This window comes from Mercenaria mercenaria, chromosome 12, assembly GCF_021730395.1.
Source record: "Mercenaria mercenaria strain notata chromosome 12, MADL_Memer_1, whole genome shotgun sequence".
NCBI classification, from domain to species: Eukaryota; Metazoa; Mollusca; class Bivalvia; order Venerida; family Veneridae; genus Mercenaria; species Mercenaria mercenaria.
This window is the reverse complement of record NC_069372.1, coordinates 23945573-23965150: the sequence shown is the minus strand read 5'-3', so window position 1 is coordinate 23965150 and position 19578 is coordinate 23945573. Positions and strand designations below refer to the sequence as shown.

The following is a 19578-nucleotide window of genomic DNA, read 5'->3' as shown; positions in this document are numbered from 1 at the left end:
ATTGGTCAGAATGTTCACCTTGATGATATCTAGGTCAAGTTTGAAACTGGGTCACGTGCCTTAAAAAACTAGGTCAGTAGGTCAAATAATAAAAAAACTTTGTGACCTCTCTAGAGGCCATACTTTTCATGGGATTTGTATGAAAATTGGTCTGAATATTCATCTTAATGATATCTAGATCAAGTTTGAAACTGGGTCAACTGCGGTCAAAAACTAGGTCAGTAGGTCTAAAATTATTAAAATCTTTTGACCTCTCTAGAGGCCATATTTTTCAATGGATCTTCATGAAAATTGATCTGAGTGTTCACCTTGATGATATCTAGGTCAGTTTCGAAACTGGGTCACGTGCGGTCAAAAACTAGGCCAGTAGGTATAAAAATAGAAAAACCTTGTGACCTCTCTAGAGGCCATATTTTTCATGAGATCATCATGAAAATTAGTGAGTATGTTCACCTTGATGATATCTAGGTAAAATTCAAAACAGGGTCACGTACCTTCGAAAACTAGGTCAATAGGTCAAATAATAGAAAAACCTTGTGACCTCTCTAGAGACCATATTTTTCAATGGATCTTCATGAAAATTGGTCAGAATTTTTATCTTGATAATATTTAGGTCAAGTTCAAAACTGGGTCACATGAGCTCAAAAACTAGGTCACTATGTCAAATAATAGAAAAAACGATGTCATACTCAAAACTGGGTCATGTGGGAAGAGGTGAGCGATTCAGGACCATCATGGTCCTCTTGTTTAGAGCATTTAATTCTGTCTGCACAAAAAAGAGTTGCATGTTTGTCAGTCTGTCACATGTTTTTCCAGCCAGGGACTTGCCCAGGCATTGGTGGATTTTCAGGTACCTAGGCACTAAACATTTATAATTCCAAACTGATGTGTGACATGTTAAGACTTCATACATGTAGCTTAAAGATCAGGGTCACATTTAAAAGTCAAAGATTTTTTGTTGTTGCCATTTTCTTGTACAGTCTATTGTAAATACTTTTATTATACCACCTCAAAATGAAGTTTGGGGGTATACCAGAGTGAGCTTGTCTGTTGGTTTTCATGGTTTCCGGACAGTAACTTGTGAAAGGCTTGACAGATTTAGATAATTTTTGGTACACAGGTGTAACATCAGAAAATACAGGTTAAGTTCTGCTGAGTAGGTCAAAGGTCAAGGTCACAGTGACCATGAACAGTTAAACGGTTTCCAGATGATAACTTGAGAACGCTTGGGCCTAGGATTGATTTTGAGGTCAGTAAGTCATAGGTCAAGCAAGTTAAGCTTTGACATTGGCTTAGTTCTGTGACAAGTCTGTATTGTGGGGGAATATTTTGACTTTTCTGTGACAACTTTAGTTAACTCTTGTTTTTAGCTCACCTGAGCACAAAGTGCTCACAAGGTGAGCTATTGTGACCAGTCATTGTTCGGCAGTGGCTGTTGTGCATATTATAATTTTTTAGAGCACCAGAGCACAAAGTGCTCAAGGTGAGCTATTGTGACCAGTCATTGTCCAGCATCCGTCCTGCGTCAACATTTGCCTTGTGAACACTCTAGAGACCACATTTTTGGACCAATCTTTATGAAACTTGGTCAGAATGTTTGTCTTGATAATCTTTAGGTCAAGTTTGAATTTGGGTCAAAAATTAAGTCAGTAGGCCAGATCAAAGGAAAAGCTTGTGAACACTAAATGCCACATTTGTGATCCAATCTTTATGAAACTTGGTCAGAATGTTTGCCTTAGTGATCTTTAGGTCAAGTACAGAACTAGGTCGTGCGGGGTCAAAAAGTAGGTCAGTAGGCCAGATCAAAGGAAAAGCTTGTGAACACTATAGACCACAGTTGTGACTCAATCTTTATGAAACTTGGTCAGAATGTTTGTCTTGATGATCTCTAGGTCAAGTTCTAATCTGGGTCATTTAGGGTCAAAAACAAGGTCACATGGTCAAATCAAAGGAAAAGTCTGTGAACACTCTAAAGGCTACAGTTGTGACTCAATCTGTATGAAACTTGGTCAGAATGTTTGTCTTGATGATCTCTAGGTTAAATTCAAAACTGGCTTTTGTGGGGTAAAAACTAGGTCTGTAGGCCAGATCAACTCTGGTGAGCGATATATAGGCCATCATGGCCCTCTTGCCTTATTATACGTCCACTGACAAATATGCAATTCTTGCAGCATCCATTATTTTTATGCCCCCCTTTGAAAAAGGAGGGGTATATTGTTTTGCAGATGTCTGTCAGACTGTCGGTTGGTATGTCACATAATGTAGACCAATCTGTTTCCGGATGATAACTCAAGAACGCTTGGGCTAAGGATCATGAAAGTTGATAGGATGGTTGGTCATAACCAGCAGATGACCCCTATTGATTTTGAGATCGGTAGGTCAAAGGTCAGGGTCACAGTGACCCAGAACAGTTAAACAGTTTCTGGATGATAACTCAAGAACGCTTGGGCCTAGAATCATGAAAGTTGACAGGATGGTTGAACATGACCAGCGGATGACCTCTATTGATTTTGAGATCAGTAAGTCAAAGGCAAAAGTCACAGTGACCCAGAACAGTTAAACAGTTTCCGGATGATAACTGAAGAACGATTGGGCCTAGGATCATGAAAGTTGCTAGGGAGGTTGGTCATGACCAGCAGATGACCCCTGTCGATTTTGAGGTCAGTAGGTCAAAGGTCAAGGTCACAGTGACCAGGAACAGTTTAACAGTTTCCGGATGATAACTCAAGAACGCTTTGGCCTAGGATCACGAAAGTTGATAGGGAGGTTGGTCATGACCAGCAGATGATCTTTATTGATTTTGAGGTCAGTAGGTCAAAGGTCAAGGTCATAGTGACCAGGAACAGTTTAACAGTTTTCGGATGATAACTCATGAATGCTTTGGCCTAGAATCACGAAAGTTGAAAGGGAGGTTGATCATTACCAGCAGATGACTCGTATTGATTTTGAGATCAGTTGGTCAAAGATAAAGGTCACAGTGACCTGGAACAGTTAAAATGTGTCCAGACGATAACTTAGAATGCTAGGGCCTAGGATCATGAAAGTTAATAGGGAGGTTTATCATGACCAGCAGATGACTCCTATTGATTTTGAGGTCAATAGGTCAAAGGTCAATGTCACTTTGACCAAGAACAGTAGAACTTTTGTGCACAGTGACCACATAATTTCTGTTCCTTGTGCAGTTACTCAATGCATCAAGGGGGGCATTTGTGTTCTACGAGCTCTTGTTAACAAAAACCATTGTTTTCAAATTTTTGAAGGTTTTTGAACCATATGTGCAGTTCTTTAACAAAAACTTTTCTTCTAACATACTCTTCACGGGCGTATTTTGTGACTATGGCACCCTTGGTCATGAATTGCTTGATAGATATCACCAAAGTTGGTAAGAATCATTCTTAATTGGACCTATGGCAAGTTTATCTAGATCGTTCAACTTGACTTGCCCTTGTTGGTGCACTTTAAACAAGCCTAAGTATGTTACACAGATGTATAGAATGCAGAAATCAAAAGCATTAAAGCACAGTTTTTGTTATGATTGCATTACAGATACTCAAAATCAGGCAAAAACTACAAAGACCTATGCCTGCGGTTGGTGTAAATTTAGATCAGCACGTTCCTCAACTATTGTGAAACATCATTATAACAAGCACCAGAGGAGAGAGCTAGACATTGTGCGTCTGAAATCACGCTCACCAAAAATAAGTATGACAGTCATTGTACATTTTATGCTGACAAATGGTTTGAAATCTGATGGGAAGAGCAATTAACCTTTACCCTGCTAAATTTCCAAAATGGATTGGTCCAATTTATAATATAAAGAAGTGTTCACTAAAAAAAATTCTGACTGAAGAGTGAACAGTACAGACCATGTTCAGCTTGCATTGGGATCTTGGTCTGCTATGGTTGCAAAGGTGAAATCACTTGCTGCCATCGTGCTAAAGGTTAAATCAAACATACTAGCTTACCTCAGTTCATGGTGAGCTAGTAAGATTGTTTGGTGTCTGTTACCCATCCGTTGTTTGTTGTCTACAACTGCTTGACAGAACAACTCTTACTGATAAAATCTGCAAAAATCTCCTTTGAAAGCAAATAGCAGACTTGGTTTGATTGTTCATGAGAGGTGATGAAATGTGCAACATCTCTCATCCCCCCTATTAACGGCACATAAACTCTATTACACACATGTTGAATGGACTCCATGATCAGAAAGGACCAAAAAATATAACAACACTGAATCTTAGTACGGGCATAGTTCAGAAAGCACAGATTGTGGATTGCAGAGTCGTTCAAGTTTGATGTCTTTGCAAGGAGTATATTCTCCTTGACAATTTGATGAAAAAACAATATGATTGTCTGAAATCACTCGTCCTCCACTATTGATTCATGTGGAAAAGTTGCCAGTTACTTATGAAAAACAGGTTTGTACTGGTACAGAATTCAGCAGCACTGTTTATCTTAGCTGCCTGTTGTTACATAACTGAAAAAAACTGCACTAAACCCAAGATTTAAAGCAGCTGTTGAAAGTTTTCTGTTGGTATTCTCCTGATACAATCCCGAACAACCTTTGGCAGGTTGTCGACATTGTCAAAACATGAGCCTCTCGATTTGTTCTTGATGGTGGGGGAAACACCAAAAGTCACATGGTGCTAGGTTTGGAGAGTACTGGGGATGTGGTATACTATTAATATCTGGCCCAGCTAGTGACAGGCGTATGGGGTGTTGCATTGTCACGGTGAAGATAGAATTTGCTGACAAGCTCCACCATCAAGAACGAATTGAGAGGCTCACGTTTTGACAACATCAAAGACCTGCCAGTGGTTTTTCGGGAATGTATCAGGAGAATACCAACAGAAAACTTCAACAGCTGCTTTAAATCTTTGGTTCACAGACACGAGAAGTGTGTGAAGTACTCCACGAAATATTTTGAGAAAATTTGACATGTGTATTGTGTCTGACATTAGGACATAGACTTTCTGAAATTACTTATACATTTAGTTGCCACGCTCACGTTTACCTAATGTTGCTATGGTTATAATAATAAGCATATTATTTTGAATTTTGTAAATTTGCTTTTGAGAATGAGTAAAAGGTATATGGAGCTATGTATGTTTAACGAACTGTGTAAAAATAATTAAAAATAAGAATGTTAACAGCACTTGCCCCGAAACATTCTGAACACCCCTCGTACTTATAAATTGTTTTGTTTAGGTGGGCTCTTTTCAGACTTTTAGCTCACCCCAGCACAAAGTGCTCAAAGGTGAGCTTTTGTGATCGCCCTGTGTCTGTCTTCTGTCTGTCCGTTCGTTGTCTTCAACAATTTGACTGTTAATACTCTAGAGGTCACAATTTTTGCCCAATCTAAATGAAACTTGGTCAGAATGTTACTCTCAATAAAATCTTGGATGAGTTTGATAATGGGTCATCTGGGGTCAAAAACTAGGTCACCGGGTCAAATCAAAGGAAAAGCTTGTTAACACTCTTATGGTCACAATTTTGGCCCAATCTTAATGAAACTTGGTCAGAATGTTACCCTCAATAAAATCTTGGACAAGTTGGTTGTTGGGTCATCTAGGGTTAAAAACTAGGTCACCAGGTCAAATCAAAGGAAAAACTTGTTAACACTCTGAGGTCACAATTTTGTCTCAATCCTAATGAAACTTGGCCAGAATGTTACCCTCAATAAAATCTTGGACGAGTTTGATATTGGGTCATCTGGGGTCACAAACTAGGTCACCAGGTCAAATCAAAGGAAAAGCTTGTTAACTCTGTAGAGGCCACATTTATGACTTTATCTTCATGAAACCTGGTGAGAATGTTAATTTTGATGATCTCAAGATCCAATTTGAATCTGGGTCATGTAGGATTAAAAACTAGGTCACCAGATCAAATCAAAGGAAAAGCTAGTTAACACTGTAGATGCCACATTTATGACCGTATCTTAATGAAACTTGGTCAGAATGTTAATCTTGATAATCTTTAGGTCACATTTAAATCTAGGTCACTAGGTCAAATCAAAGGAAAAGCTTGTTAACACTCTAGAGGCCACATTTGTGACTGTATCTTCTTGAAACTTGGTCAGAATGTTAATTATGATGATCTTTAGGTCAAGCTCAAATCTGGGTCATGTGGGGTTGAAAACTAGGTCACTGGGTCAAATCAAAGGAAAAGCTTGTTAACACTCTAGAGCCACATTTATGACTGTATCTTCATGAAACTTAGTCAGAATGTTAATCTGTTGATCTTTAGGTCAAGTTCGAATCTGGGTCACATGGGGTAAAAAACTAGGTCACAGGGTCAAATCGAAGGAAAAGCTAGTTAACACTTTAGAGGCCACATTTATGACCATATCTTAATGAAACTTGGTCAGAATGTTAATCCTGATGATCTTTAGGTCAATAGGTCAGGTGAGCGATACAGGACCTTCGTGGCCCTCTTGTTTCAAATATAGGGCATTCATATCGTGTTCTTATTAATGGGAAACTTAAAATATTTTTTTTTCAGAAATACTTGGCCAGATTGAAAAATAAAAGTATACCCATGGTTTAGAACGGGATAGGATAGGTTTCCTCAATATGGCTATATAAAAAATTCATATAAAAAAGTTTCATTGTTAGTCCCCTCCTTGTTGTATTCCAATGGGGCAATACTATTAAGCTGGGCATTGTGCTCACTGCTACAAGTCAACACTGTCATTTATATGACTGAAGCTTCTGAAAGGTTAAAAAAGTTGCTACACCAGAACACACACACAGTGACACACTTGTACGTATATCAAATTTAATTATTTTTTCAATGGTTTTCAGAGTCGCCATCTGGGATTGGATTTAACTGCGATTCGTGTGACTTTACTGGTAGACTGCGTCATCAGTTACACCTTCATAATGATCGCTACCATCAAAATTCTCTGAACCGCGACGGTACAACTGATTGCGAGTCAGATAACAGCCAAGTGTACCCATATTATTTCTACAATATGACGTTGCCTAGCAACTACTTTCAAATGCAGCAGAAATACAAATTGAAAGATTTTAAGATATTGTGTGAAGATATTTTGAAATCGGGACCGGAATACTTGATAAAAACAGTTAGTGATGAAGGAGTTTCCAAATTATGTGTGGACAGTCTGACAGAAGATGAGTTTGTTTCCATGGCAACTATGTATCATGAAGACATCAGTTATTGTGATACAAGGGTAGAGAATTGTGTTCCTGTTGACATGGGAAAATTAGAGTTACAAGAGATTGAAACAATGATCAGGAATTGATGGAAGAAATGTAGTGCTAAAAAGCTTTGTTGACTGTTTAGTAAGGTTGTATGTGAACTTCCTGTATATAATGTTTTCTGTGACCTATTACTGGAATCAGAGGGTAGATCGGGGTATTTTCTGAAGCTTTAATGGAAATATGAGTTCTTGCAATGGCATACTAAGTCTACATGTATAATCATGGTTGTTCATATATTTTTAGCTCATCTGATTTTTTGAAGAAAAAAAAATGATGAGTTATTGTCATCACTTGAGCGGTTGTTGGCGTCGCCTGGTTAAGTTTTATGTTTAGGTCAGCTTTTCTCCTAAATTATCAAAGCTATTGCTTTGAAACTTGCAACACTTGTTCACCATCATAAGCTGACCCAGTATAGCAAGAAACATAACTCCATCTTGCTTTTTGCAAGATTTATGGCCGCTTTTGTACTTAGAAAATATCAGATTTCTTGGTTAAGTTTTATGTTTAGGTCAACTTTTCTCCTAAACTATCAAAGCTATTGCTTTGAAACTTGGAATACTTGTTCACCATCATAAGCAGACCCTGTACATCAAGAAGCATAACTCCATCTTGCTTTTTGCAAGAATTATTGCCCCTTTTGGACTTAGAAAATCAGTTTTCTTGGTTAAGTTTTATGTTTAGGTCAGCTTTTATCCTAAACTATCAAAGATATTGCTTTAAAACTTGCAACACTTGTTCACCATCATAAGCTGACCCTGTACAGCAAGAAACATAACTCCATCCTGCTTTTTGCAAGATTTATGGCCCCTTTTGGACTTAGAAAATATCAGATTTCTTGGTTAAGTTTTATGTTTAGGTCAACTTTTTCTCTTAAACTATCAAAGCTATTGCTTTAAAACTTGCAACTCTTGTTCACCATCATATGCTGACCCAGAACAGCAAGCAACATAACTCCATCCTGCTTTTTGCAATAATTATTGTCCCTTTTGGACTTAGAAAAATCATTTTCTTGGTTGAATATTATGTTTAAGTAAACTTTTCTCATAAACTATCAAAGCTGTTGCTTTAAAACTTGCAACAGTTTTTCACCATCATAAGTGGACACTGTACATCAAGAAACATAACTCTTTCCTGCTTTTTGCAAGAATGATGGCTCTTTTTAGACTTAGAAAATCATGGGTAGGACAATATTTCTATTATACAAAAAAAATCAGATCATCGTCAGCACCCGCAAGGCGGTGCTCTTGTTTTGAATGTTCGAATAGTAATAGAGTATTTGAATATTCGTGTAATGAACGAATATTCGTTGCCGTACCTAAGAAATACTGAAGAAAATTGTGAAATTCTTTATAAATCTATGTTATGGGAGGAAAGAATATTAATATAATTGTAGTTTTCAGTATTATGTTGCCATGACAATACATTTGTTTAGAGTTTATGACAGAATAGTGATCATATTTTATGAGGATTTAGATTTGCCTTTATATAGCTGACTTGTATTGTGAATATCTCAAAAAAGTATTTGACCTAGAGTAAAACATGGATTTTTTTATTCGGCATGACTTGATAAGCGGAGCTCTTGTTTGGGATTTTGCTTGGCCAGACCAGAGTTATGGCTTTTGACTTAGTAAAGTATGCATAAAGGGTTTAAAAGCTTATGTGGCACATATTTGACTTGGAGTCATGAAACTGTAAAGGAATATTATTCATCATGTGAATTTATGCAACTTTGCTTTGGATTTCACGCTGCCTGCCCTGGATTCAGTCGTAATAACTTAGTTTAATCTGATATTTAAAGAAGTGGAGCCATTGCTATTTGAGACATTAACAGCATGGTTTTGTTTGATATTCAAAGAAGTGGAGGCATTGCAGGTTAATCTGCCAATACCCCTATCATTGTTCCTATTATATCTCATTGTTATTCAGTGTGGACAGTGTCATTTAGATTGAGTCCTGTAACTCAGTTATCAAGTGTGCTATAGTTATATTACTGGAAAAAAAAATGGTATGCACAAAAATTCCTGCTTATGTTGGTCATTTGATCAGACACACGGGAAGACTAGCGTGTTGAATTTCTTTCAGAGGAATATCTTGACAGTCTCCTCATCAGTAATATTTTGAAAATCTTTTTCGGAGGAATATCTTCATTGATCTTCAGAGCCTTTTTCTGAGTAGTATTTCAAAAAGCATTTTTTCTGAGTAATATTTTGAAAGCCACAGTTTGAGGAATATCTTGAGAGCCTTTTTCTTAACAATATTTCAAAAGCCTTTTGCTGAGTCATATCTTAAGGTAGTTCTGCATGTTTGATAAACCGGAAGTGATGGGGTATTGTCATTTATCTGGAAAACGTAGAATAAAGCCAGGATTTGGCGTACGGAAATGAAAATCACTTTATGGATTTATTGCATTCCGTGAGTAAATTTATTACAATGGCACTGTTACTATTTTTCTAAAGTTAAGTTATGATATTAAAACATCTGACACGTTAAGAAATTAAAAATAATGTCTTAAAATTAGCTTGAAATGTGCAGTTCACTTTAATCATGGTCATATATCTCAAAAATAAGCACACAGACCTATACATTTTATTTCACTACATAGATCATATGTTTATTTATGACTGTGAGAAGTTCCAGTAAAATCTACATTGTAGAAAAAGTTCTATTAGTGAAAGTGTTATGAAAGTTGTAATTTTCCCATAGACTTCCATTATGAAAAACTGCCAGAGGTCCTAATTTTTCAGATAAGTCTAGCAAAAAATCAGGCACATGACCCTATCCTTTTTACTTGCTGAACTTTATGTAATAGTTATAGTATGTGTGAGAGTGTGTTACCAGGATATATCAGAGCTAGGGGTACATCGAGGGTATTTTTTTCTGCACATATCGTCGAGGCCGGTAGGCCGAGACAGATATGTGAAGAGAAAAATAACGAGATGTACCCCTAGCTCTGATATATCCTGGTAACACACGAGCACTACATATTATAACTGTTTTATCGCATAGTTTATCATTAAAATTTATATATTATTTTCATTTAAATTTGTTTATTATTATTTTTACTATTTTGATTCCCTTTCTGCGCCTCGCTGACTGAAACACTAAAACTTCTGTTTTAGAAAATGTGTTCCCCAGATAAAAGTACCCAACAAATTTCTGCACTGGTTTTAAATCTTTGCATTTCATTGGCCAGACATATTGTAAAACTTGTTGTTTTGTTTGTAAAAAAAATCAAAGAAAAAGAAACATTTGAGAAATCTCAGAATTTCATATATTTCATGTATTTTTGAATTTGGCAATAACTATCAAGTTTTTGAAATATTCTAGTTTATTTATTCTTTTACTTTATAAATGTAGGTGTTTGTGACAATTCTTTCTCTGTGAACTGTAAATTGGAGCAAAAAATCATCTTTTCTTTGAAAGGAAAAAATTATACTCCCTTGATAGGACCTCAATAGAGAAAAAGTGTTCCGATATATATCGGAACAGTTTTACTGTGCTGATATATATCGGAACACTTTTTTTCTTATGAAACTCCATAGAGATTTCCGTGTTGATATATATCGCAACAGTTTTGTAAGATATCAGCACAGTTTTGTAGTAATAATGTGTGTTACTATGTATAACATGCTGCAAAGATCAAAGGAAAATTGCCGCACTATGCGATAAAAGACAGTTAGTATATTCCGAAGTTTTGAAATATCAGGGTTTGATCAAATTCTACATTGTAAAAAAAAAATTTGATCCGAACGTGCAGAATTACCTTAAGAACCTCTTTGTGAGTAATTTAAGAACCTCTTTCTTGGCCTACAAACATCCAGCTTCATTTGGAAGATTGCCTGTGGTCTTTAGGTAACCAAGATTTTTTTATGTCATTAGGACAATGGTCAAGGTCTCAATTACTGGAGAATGCTTGGGCCTTGGAGCATTCAAATTTTACAAGATGATTGTCTGTTACCCCTGTTGTATTTAGAATCATTGATATATTTTATCAGTTACTTTAATAATTGTCATGGGGAGGCATTATTATGTGTTTTACAAATAGTTTTTATTTCTTACAGGCTTAAATTTAGGTGATAAATTGGTGGTTGTGCATGAAACTGTGACATATTCATTTATCATGTAAAAATTTTGTGTAATTGCTAGCGTTGTGATGCCATGTATATTTTAGTGACAAATTTTTCAAGGGGCATTAAGTGTTTAAGATACTCTTGCGTGTACAGAAGTTATAATTGTTGTTTTTACAACTCTGCCTGTACCATTTATATCTAAAACTTCTTTTGCATAATATTGTGTATCTGGCATTTCTGTTCAAGCTTTTATCCAGATTAAAAGTATCTTCTGTGCCAGTGTGTTGTATATTTATATTTTTATGTAGTTTTTAGCTAACCATTGTGGCCATTGTCAGTTGTCATCCCTCATTAACAATAATTATTTCACTGTTAGCACTACAGAGATTGCAATATTGGCCTAGTTTTCATGAAACTTGGTCAGAATGTTACCCTAAATAAAGTCTAGAGCAAGTTTGAAACTGGGTCATCTGGGTTCAAAAAGTAGTTCACTAGGCCAAAGAATAGAAAAAACCTTAACAGTCTAGAGGCTGCATTTTCTGCCTGGTCTTCATAAAGTTTTGTCAGAATGTTTTTTCTCCATGAAATTTGGGTCAGGCAATGGCTTGAATGAGGTCAAAAGTTAGGTCTTTATTTTAAAGCAGAAATACCTTGTTAACACTCGAGAGGCCACATTTTTCATAAAACCTTGTCAAAATGTTCATCTCTGTTAAAAGAAGGTCAAGTGTGAAATTGGACTATCTTGATTAAAAAAAAAAAAAGGTCGCTAGGCAAATCATAGAAAAACCATGTAAGCACTAGAGTCCATATTTTCTACTAGATCTTCAGGATACTTTGGTCAGAGGATCAATGATAAATTTGTAACTTGGTCACTTTTGTAAAAGACTAGGTCACTGTCATATTGAAGAAGTTACTTATCTACCTGATTTATATAAAACATCATCAGAATGTTTGTCTTCGTGAAAATTTCACAAAAATCACTCTTCACTCTTGAATGTCATATTTTAGTAGGGTTTATTTCCTGTCCAAAACATAACTCTGTCATCCATCAAGGGATTTTAATTTATTTTCAACAGATGTTTCCCACAAAGAAATGTCTTGTCATGAGCAAACCTAGGCCTCTAGGCCAAAGGTCAAGGTCACATTTGCAGTTCAGAGGTCGAACAGGTTCTTGATTCCTGTTCAGCCCATTACCCTGTTTTCCATGAAGGGATGTCAATATTACTTCACACAAATGTTCCCAATAATGAGACAACTTGCCATGCACAATGCCCAGACCCCTACCTCAAAGGTCAAGGTCACACTTGAAGGTCATAGGTCAACATTGTTCTTTTCCAGAACAGTCAACATAAGCTTGTGTGTCGTATGGACCAAATTAAAGCAAAAAATTGTGGTGTAAATTTGTCAGAATTACTTAACTTTAATATGATGATTTCTTACATTTTTTTCTCATTTTTCCCCAATTCAGAAATGTTATTAAGATTGAAGTTAAAAACTTTATTATCTATATTCATCAGTGTTATAAACAGTTAACAACTTTCGATTTTTATATTTGCAAATTTTAATCTGAGTGTTGTGTTTATAAACTGTTTGTATTTATAGTACATTATTACATATACATCATTGACACATATCAGGTCATTAGGTTATACTGCAGTTGAGATGATTTGCCACATTCCAGTAGGGAACCTTGTACAGTGGAATCCCGCTATTAAGACCACCAATGGTTCTTACACAAAATGATCTTAATAGCGGGGTGGTCTTATTATACCCCCACAAAACGAAGTTTGGGGGGTATATAGGAGTGAGCTTGGCGGTCGGTCGGTCCGTTGGTTTGCATGGTTTCTGGATGATAACTCAAGAAAGGATTGACCAATTGAAATAATTTTTGGTACACAGGTGTAACACTGAAAATACAGGTCAAGTTCGAATTTGGGATCAGTAGGTCGAGGGTCAAGGTCACATTGACCCTGAACAGTTAAACGGTTTCTGGATGATAACTTGAGAACGCTTGGGCCTAGGATCATAAATTTTGGTACACAGGTGTAACATCATGAAATGCAGGTCAAGTTCGACTTTGAGGTCTGTAGGTCGAAAGTCAAGGTCACAGGGACTCGGAACAGTTAAATGGTTTCCGAATGATAACTTGAGAACGCTTGGGCCTAGGATTATAAATTTTGGTACACAGGTGTAACATCATAAAATGCAGGTCAAGTTCGACTTTGAGGTCTGTAGGTCAAAGGTCAAGGTCACAGTGACTCAGAACAGTTAAATGGTTTCCGGATGATAACTTGAGAACGCTTGGGCCAAGGATCATAAATTTTAGTACACAGATGTAACATCATGAAATACAAGTCAAGTTCTACTTTGAGGTCAGTAGGTCAAAGTTCAAGGTCACAGTGACTTGGAACATTTAAATGGTTTCCGGATGATAACTTAAGAATGCTTGGGCCTAGGATCATGAAAATTGATAGGGAGGTTGGTTATGACTAGCAGATGACCCCTTATGATTTTGAGTTCAGTAGGTCACAGGTCAAGGTGACAGTGACCCGGAACATTTAAACAATAACTTGAGAATGCTTGGGACTAAGATCAGGAAACTTAATCTGGAGGTTGGTCATGTCAAGCAGATGACCCATATTGATTTTGAGTTCCAAAGGTCAGAGGTAATTTAAACCTTTTACGGACAAAAACTTGAGAACGCTTGGGCGGAGGATCATGAAACTTCATAGCGAGGTTGATCATGACTAACAGATGACCTCTGTTGATTTTGTGGTCAGTAGGTCAAAGGTCAAGCAAGTTCGGCTTTGACATTGGCTTAGTGCTGTGACAAGGCCATATTGTGGGGGTATAATTCGTCACTCTTGTTATTGGAATGGTCTAGGCAAGAGGGCATATAACATGTACATGTTTTTATACCCCTACAAAACAAAGTTTGGTGGGGTATATATAGGAGTGAGCTTGTTGGTCGGTCTGTCCGTTAGTTTTCATGGTCTCCAGACAATAACTCATGAAAGGCTTGACAAATTTAAATAATTTTTGATACACGAAGTACCATCAGAAACATTAGAAAATACAGGTCAAGTTTGACTTTGTGGTCAGTAGGTCAAAGGTAAAGGTCACAGTGACCCTGAACAGTTAAACGGTTTCCGAATGATAACTCAAGAACGCTTTGGCCTAAGATCATGAAGTTAGGTACACAGGTGTAACATCATAAAATATAAGTCAGGTTTTACTTTGAGGCCAGTAGGTGAAAGGTCAATGTCAAATTCTAACACGACCAGCAAATAACCTACATACATGTAGAGCAAAATCTGTCTCGGGTTATTCTGCAATAAACCACTCGCGTGCAATGACGTCATCCGATCCAGGCGTGTAGTACGGTCGTAAAAAGTAGTTACCATATATAATAACATTTTTGATACTAGTATGTCGTGTTAGAATCGAAATAATAAGTTCCCAAGTGTGATTTATCATAGAATAACTCGAGTTTTTCTTATGCGAAACAATATATCACTCAGGCCTATGGCCTTCGTGATATATTCTTACGCATAAGAAGTCAAAACCCGGGTTATTCTACGATAATCCACGTTTGGGAACTTATTATTTCTTAAATGACCCAAAACAGTAACAGTAACAGTTCCGGGTGATAACTCAAGAACACTTGGGCCTAGGATCATGAAAGTGAAGTTGGTCATGACCAGCAGATGACCTCTATTGATTTTTAGCTTGACTATTCGAAGAATAAGTAGAGCTATCCTACTCACCACGGCGTCGGCGTCACAGCTTGGGTTAAGTTTTTCGTACCAGTCCACATTTTGACAAAGTCTTTTGAGATAAAGCTTTGAAACATTCAACACTTGTTTACCATCATCATGGCCAGTTATAGGCAAGAGCACATAACTCAATCAAGGATTTTGGCTGAATTATGGCCCCTTTTGACTTAGAAATCATGGTTAAGTTTTTCGCACCAGTTCATATTTTGACAAAGTCTTTTGAGATAAAGCTTTGAAACTTTCAATACTTGTTTACCATCGCCATGTCCAGTTATAGGCAAGAGCACATAACTCCATCAAGGATTTTGGCTGAATTATGGCCCTTTTTGACTTAGAAATCTGGGTTAATATTTCGTACCAGTTCATATTTTGACAAAGTCTTTTGAGATCATCAAGGATTTTGGCTGAATTATGGCCCTTTTTGACTTAGAAATCTGGGTTAATATTTCGTACCAGTTCATATTTTGACAAAGTCTTTTGAGATAAAGCTTTGAAACTTTCAACACCTGTTTACCATCACCATGTCCAGTTATAGGCAAGAGTACATAACTCCATCAAGGATTTTGGCTGAATTATGGCCCCTTTTGACTTAGAAATCTTGGTTAAGTTTTTCGTACCAGTTCATATTTTTTGTAAAGTGTTTGACATATGGCTTTGAAACTTTTATCACTTGTTTAGTATAATAGTTTGTATCTGTAGGAAAGAAAACATAACTCTGTCATCTATTTTGGCTGAATTTTGGTCCTTTTCGGATTTTGAAATTTGTTCTGTTTTCATACAAGTCCATGTTTTGTCAAAACTATTTGACATATGGCTTTTAAACTTTGAACACTTGTTTATTATTATGATTTCCATCTGTTGGCAAGAGAACATAACTATTTTGACTGAATTATGGCCCTTTTTGGACTTTGAAATTGGCTCATATATTGCCATTTAGTGCAAGGCTTATCGAAATCAAAGGAATACAGGAACATTGTTTTTCTAATATATTTATTTCTTTTGTCTGAATATCCCTGGAAATATTTTGACCCCATTCTTCAATCAATTCTTCGAATAGTCGAGCGCGCTGTCATCAGACAGCTCTTGTGAGTTCAAAAGGTCAAAGGTCAGAGTGACCCAGAACAGTTAGACAGTTTCCTGACAATAACTTGAGAATGCTTTAGCTGAGGATCATGAACTTCATAGGGAGGTTGATCATAACAAGCAGATGACCCCTATTGATTTTGAGATCAGTAGGTCAAAGGTCAAGTGAATTCGGCTTTGACATTGGCTTAGTTCTGTGACAAGGGCATATTGTGGGGGTATTATTCGTCACTCCAGTGACAACTCTAGTTTATACTGGTGAATTTACTCTTTCTTCGGTTTAAATGTAATATATATATATATACATTTGGGACATACCCCAGAAAACCTAGTTTGGTCAAACAAGTAATAAAACACACTCATCAAGATAGATCCATTTGTTCTTTCAAATTAAGAGAGTGTAATTTCATGTTAATCAAAAATGTAATGTATGATAAGTATAATAATGTTGTAGCAGTATTACTCAAAACTTAATGTTACAGTATTGAATGCATTTCTCATTTAATTATCTAATCATAGCTTATTTGATAAATGCGTTTCTCATTTAATGATTTAATCGTCGGCTTATTTAATGAAGTTGATCAGATCAAAGACAAATTACAAACAGAGAAAAGCAACAAATCTTTTTGCAGATTGCGTCCTCTGAATAGCCGGCACAAGGAAAGTAAGAATGTGTAACAAACATTTAATTAGACGCTTAATCTGCTCAGCATCTCTGTCAATCACAATCAAAATCAATTAAAACAGTTTGACAAATTGTTTTCGGAATGATTAAAATTGTTTGGACACATCAGCTGTAAAGTAGTCTGTGTACACATGTTTGTCGTAAATGCGTGTCACCATCAGGAGCACTCTGTGGGATAGCTAATTATCAGGGGTGCTTGGTGGGATGATTGGAAGGAAGATAGTCCGTGTTTGTATTAGTAGAGGCAAATTTAGCATATAAACTGGAATCAGAATGTTAATTGTGTTCCTATTAGTTGATTAGTGGGGTGGTCACAATTTTCTGTACAAGCAATCGTTGATTTAGAAAAAAATATTCTGGTTTTTGGTTGCGGGTTTATCCTACTACCAAAGTTAAGTGTATTCCTGACAATCGTGTAGCATCTTTATTTGATTCCAAATCACATCCATTCATGAACAATGCGGATGAATTATCAATGATCAAGCAGTACTTATTCGTCCTCCATCCATTCACACTGGCCATTTAGATTATATAAGATCTGTCAATGATTAGGTATTCCAGCCCATGGTTAACATCACTGACTTCAGCTGTTCATGTAAGGTCAGGCAGAGTTTTATAATCTTAGATATGAGGCACATTAGTATTTGTTTCGAATACATGTATATTTATAGATTGGCATTTAAAATGAAAATAACTCTAGCAAAACCCGCAATCACCAGACATCTCAAGGCTTTGATTGAAAAAAATCTGTGTTATTAATGGGTTGGTCTTAAATTTAGGGTGGGCATAAGTAGGGATTTTACTGTATTGCATCGTTATACTTCATTAACCTGTTTAAAATGTCTTTAACCTTTAGCCTGCTGGCGGTAAGTGTTTGTTTAAAATGTCTTCAAGTCCAAGAAAAAAATCATAACATAGTCACATAGATATGGCAAGTCAGTTTTTAATCATTAGTTTTAGTGATATAATTATGTTCTGTTTAAAATTTTGGTGTTAAATTTTGAATGTTTTTTTTTTTCAAAAAACTTTTTTTTCAGTTTGTTTTTGTGAATGACATCAGCTCATGTGTTCAGTTACACGGAAAGGGGCAACCTTGATAATTTGGCACCAAAGTTGTTTTTACAGAAACGTGTTTCTTTTTGCACTTACCATGGATTGAATGTAAATTTATTGTGGTTTGATTTTTATATGCATGTTTTCAAAAGTAAGATGTGTTAAATTATACCAAAGTCTCTCCCTCCAAAATGTGTTCTTTACTTTGTCATGCAGAGATATTAATTGATTCTTGGTGCGTGCATGTGCAAAGAGGATTGTAGCCTTTACTTTTGTAATTTGATCGTTAGTTGGTTTGTTTTTATGCCCCCGAAGGGAGGCATATAGTTTTTGAACCGTCTGTCATTCTGTCGGTCTGTCAGTCTGTCCGCAATTTTCGTGTCCGGTCCATATCTTTGTCATCCATGGATGACACAGTAAGAAGACGTGTCGCGCGCAAGACCCAGGTCCGTAGCTTAAAGGTCAAGGTCACACTTAGACGTTAAAGGTCATTTTTCATGATAGTGCATTGATGGGCGTGTCTGGTCCATATCTTTGTCATCCATGGATGGATTTTCAAGTAACTACGCATAAATGTGTGGCACAGTAAGACGACGTGTCGCGTGCAAGACCCAGGTCTGTAGCTCAAAGGTCAAGGTCACACTTAGACGTTAAAGGTCATATTTCATGATAGTGCATTGATGGGCGTGTCCGGTCCATATCTTTGTCATTCATGCATGGATTTTAAAATTATTGGCATAAATGTGTACCAGAGTAAGACGACGTGCCGCGCGCAAGACCCAGGTCCGTAGCTCAAAGGTCAAGGTCACACTTAGACGTTAAAGGTCATATTTCATGATAGTGCATTGATGGGCGTGTCCGGTCCATATCTTTGTCATTCATGCATGGATTTTAAAATTATTGGGCATGAATGTGTACCACAGTAAGACGACGTGTCGCACGCAAGACCCAGGTCCGTAGCTCAAAAGTCAAGGTCACACTTAGACGTTAAAGGTCATATTTCATGATAGTGCAATGATGGTCATGTCCGGTCCATATCTTTGTCATTCATGCATGGATTTTAAAATAACTACGCATGAATGTGTACCACAGTAAGACGACGTGTCTCGTGCAAGACCCAGGTCCGTAGGTCAAAGGTCCTAAACTCTAACATCGGCCATAACTATTCATTCAAAGTGCCATCGGGGGCATGTGTCATCCTATGGAGACAGCTCTTGTTTTTTTCACATTTTTGCTTTGCATATAGGCACTGAGCTAATGTTGGTGTCTTTATGCAAAAAAGAAGATATACATATTTAACTTTGGTACCGGTGGAATGATATTTATCATGTTTTTTACTTTTGCACTTTAGTAATTAGCCTATACCAACAAGTTTATATCATGCATATTGTAAAATCATTTCATTTCATGTGCATGAAATTTTGTTGGGATTGAAACAACCACGAAATCCAGGGAAGTTAGTCCCCCATGAATATAATTATATGATATCCAACATGAATATTGAATTTTATGATTTCATAGTATTATGCTAATATTAGCTTTGCTTTTGTTGTATTATATACCTTTCAAACGTAACAAGATATTATTTTTTTGATACCGGTATTATTTTTGCATTAAATAGTTTGTTTAAAGCAAAAAAATTGTGGTTATTATTAGTCCCCTACTGGTTGAAAACCAGTTTCGGGGAC

At 36.5% G+C, this 19578-nt stretch overlaps 2 protein-coding genes across 2 annotated transcripts in view; both read left to right on the top strand.

Moving 5' to 3' along the window:
• The window catches only part of LOC123533675 (uncharacterized), a 34841-nt gene extending 15311 nt beyond the window's left edge, over window positions 1–19530 (top strand). Inside the window, exons 6-7 of the mRNA XM_053519455.1 lie at window positions 3547–3702; window positions 6804–19530. Coding sequence (XP_053375430.1) covers window positions 3547–3702; window positions 6804–7264 — 617 coding nt within the window. The 3' untranslated portion in view covers window positions 7265–19530. The remainder of the gene's footprint in view (window positions 1–3546; window positions 3703–6803) is intronic.
• The window catches only part of LOC123533676 (thiosulfate sulfurtransferase-like), a 58544-nt gene that overhangs the window by 18524 nt on the left and 20442 nt on the right, over window positions 1–19578 (top strand). The window lies entirely within an intron of this gene.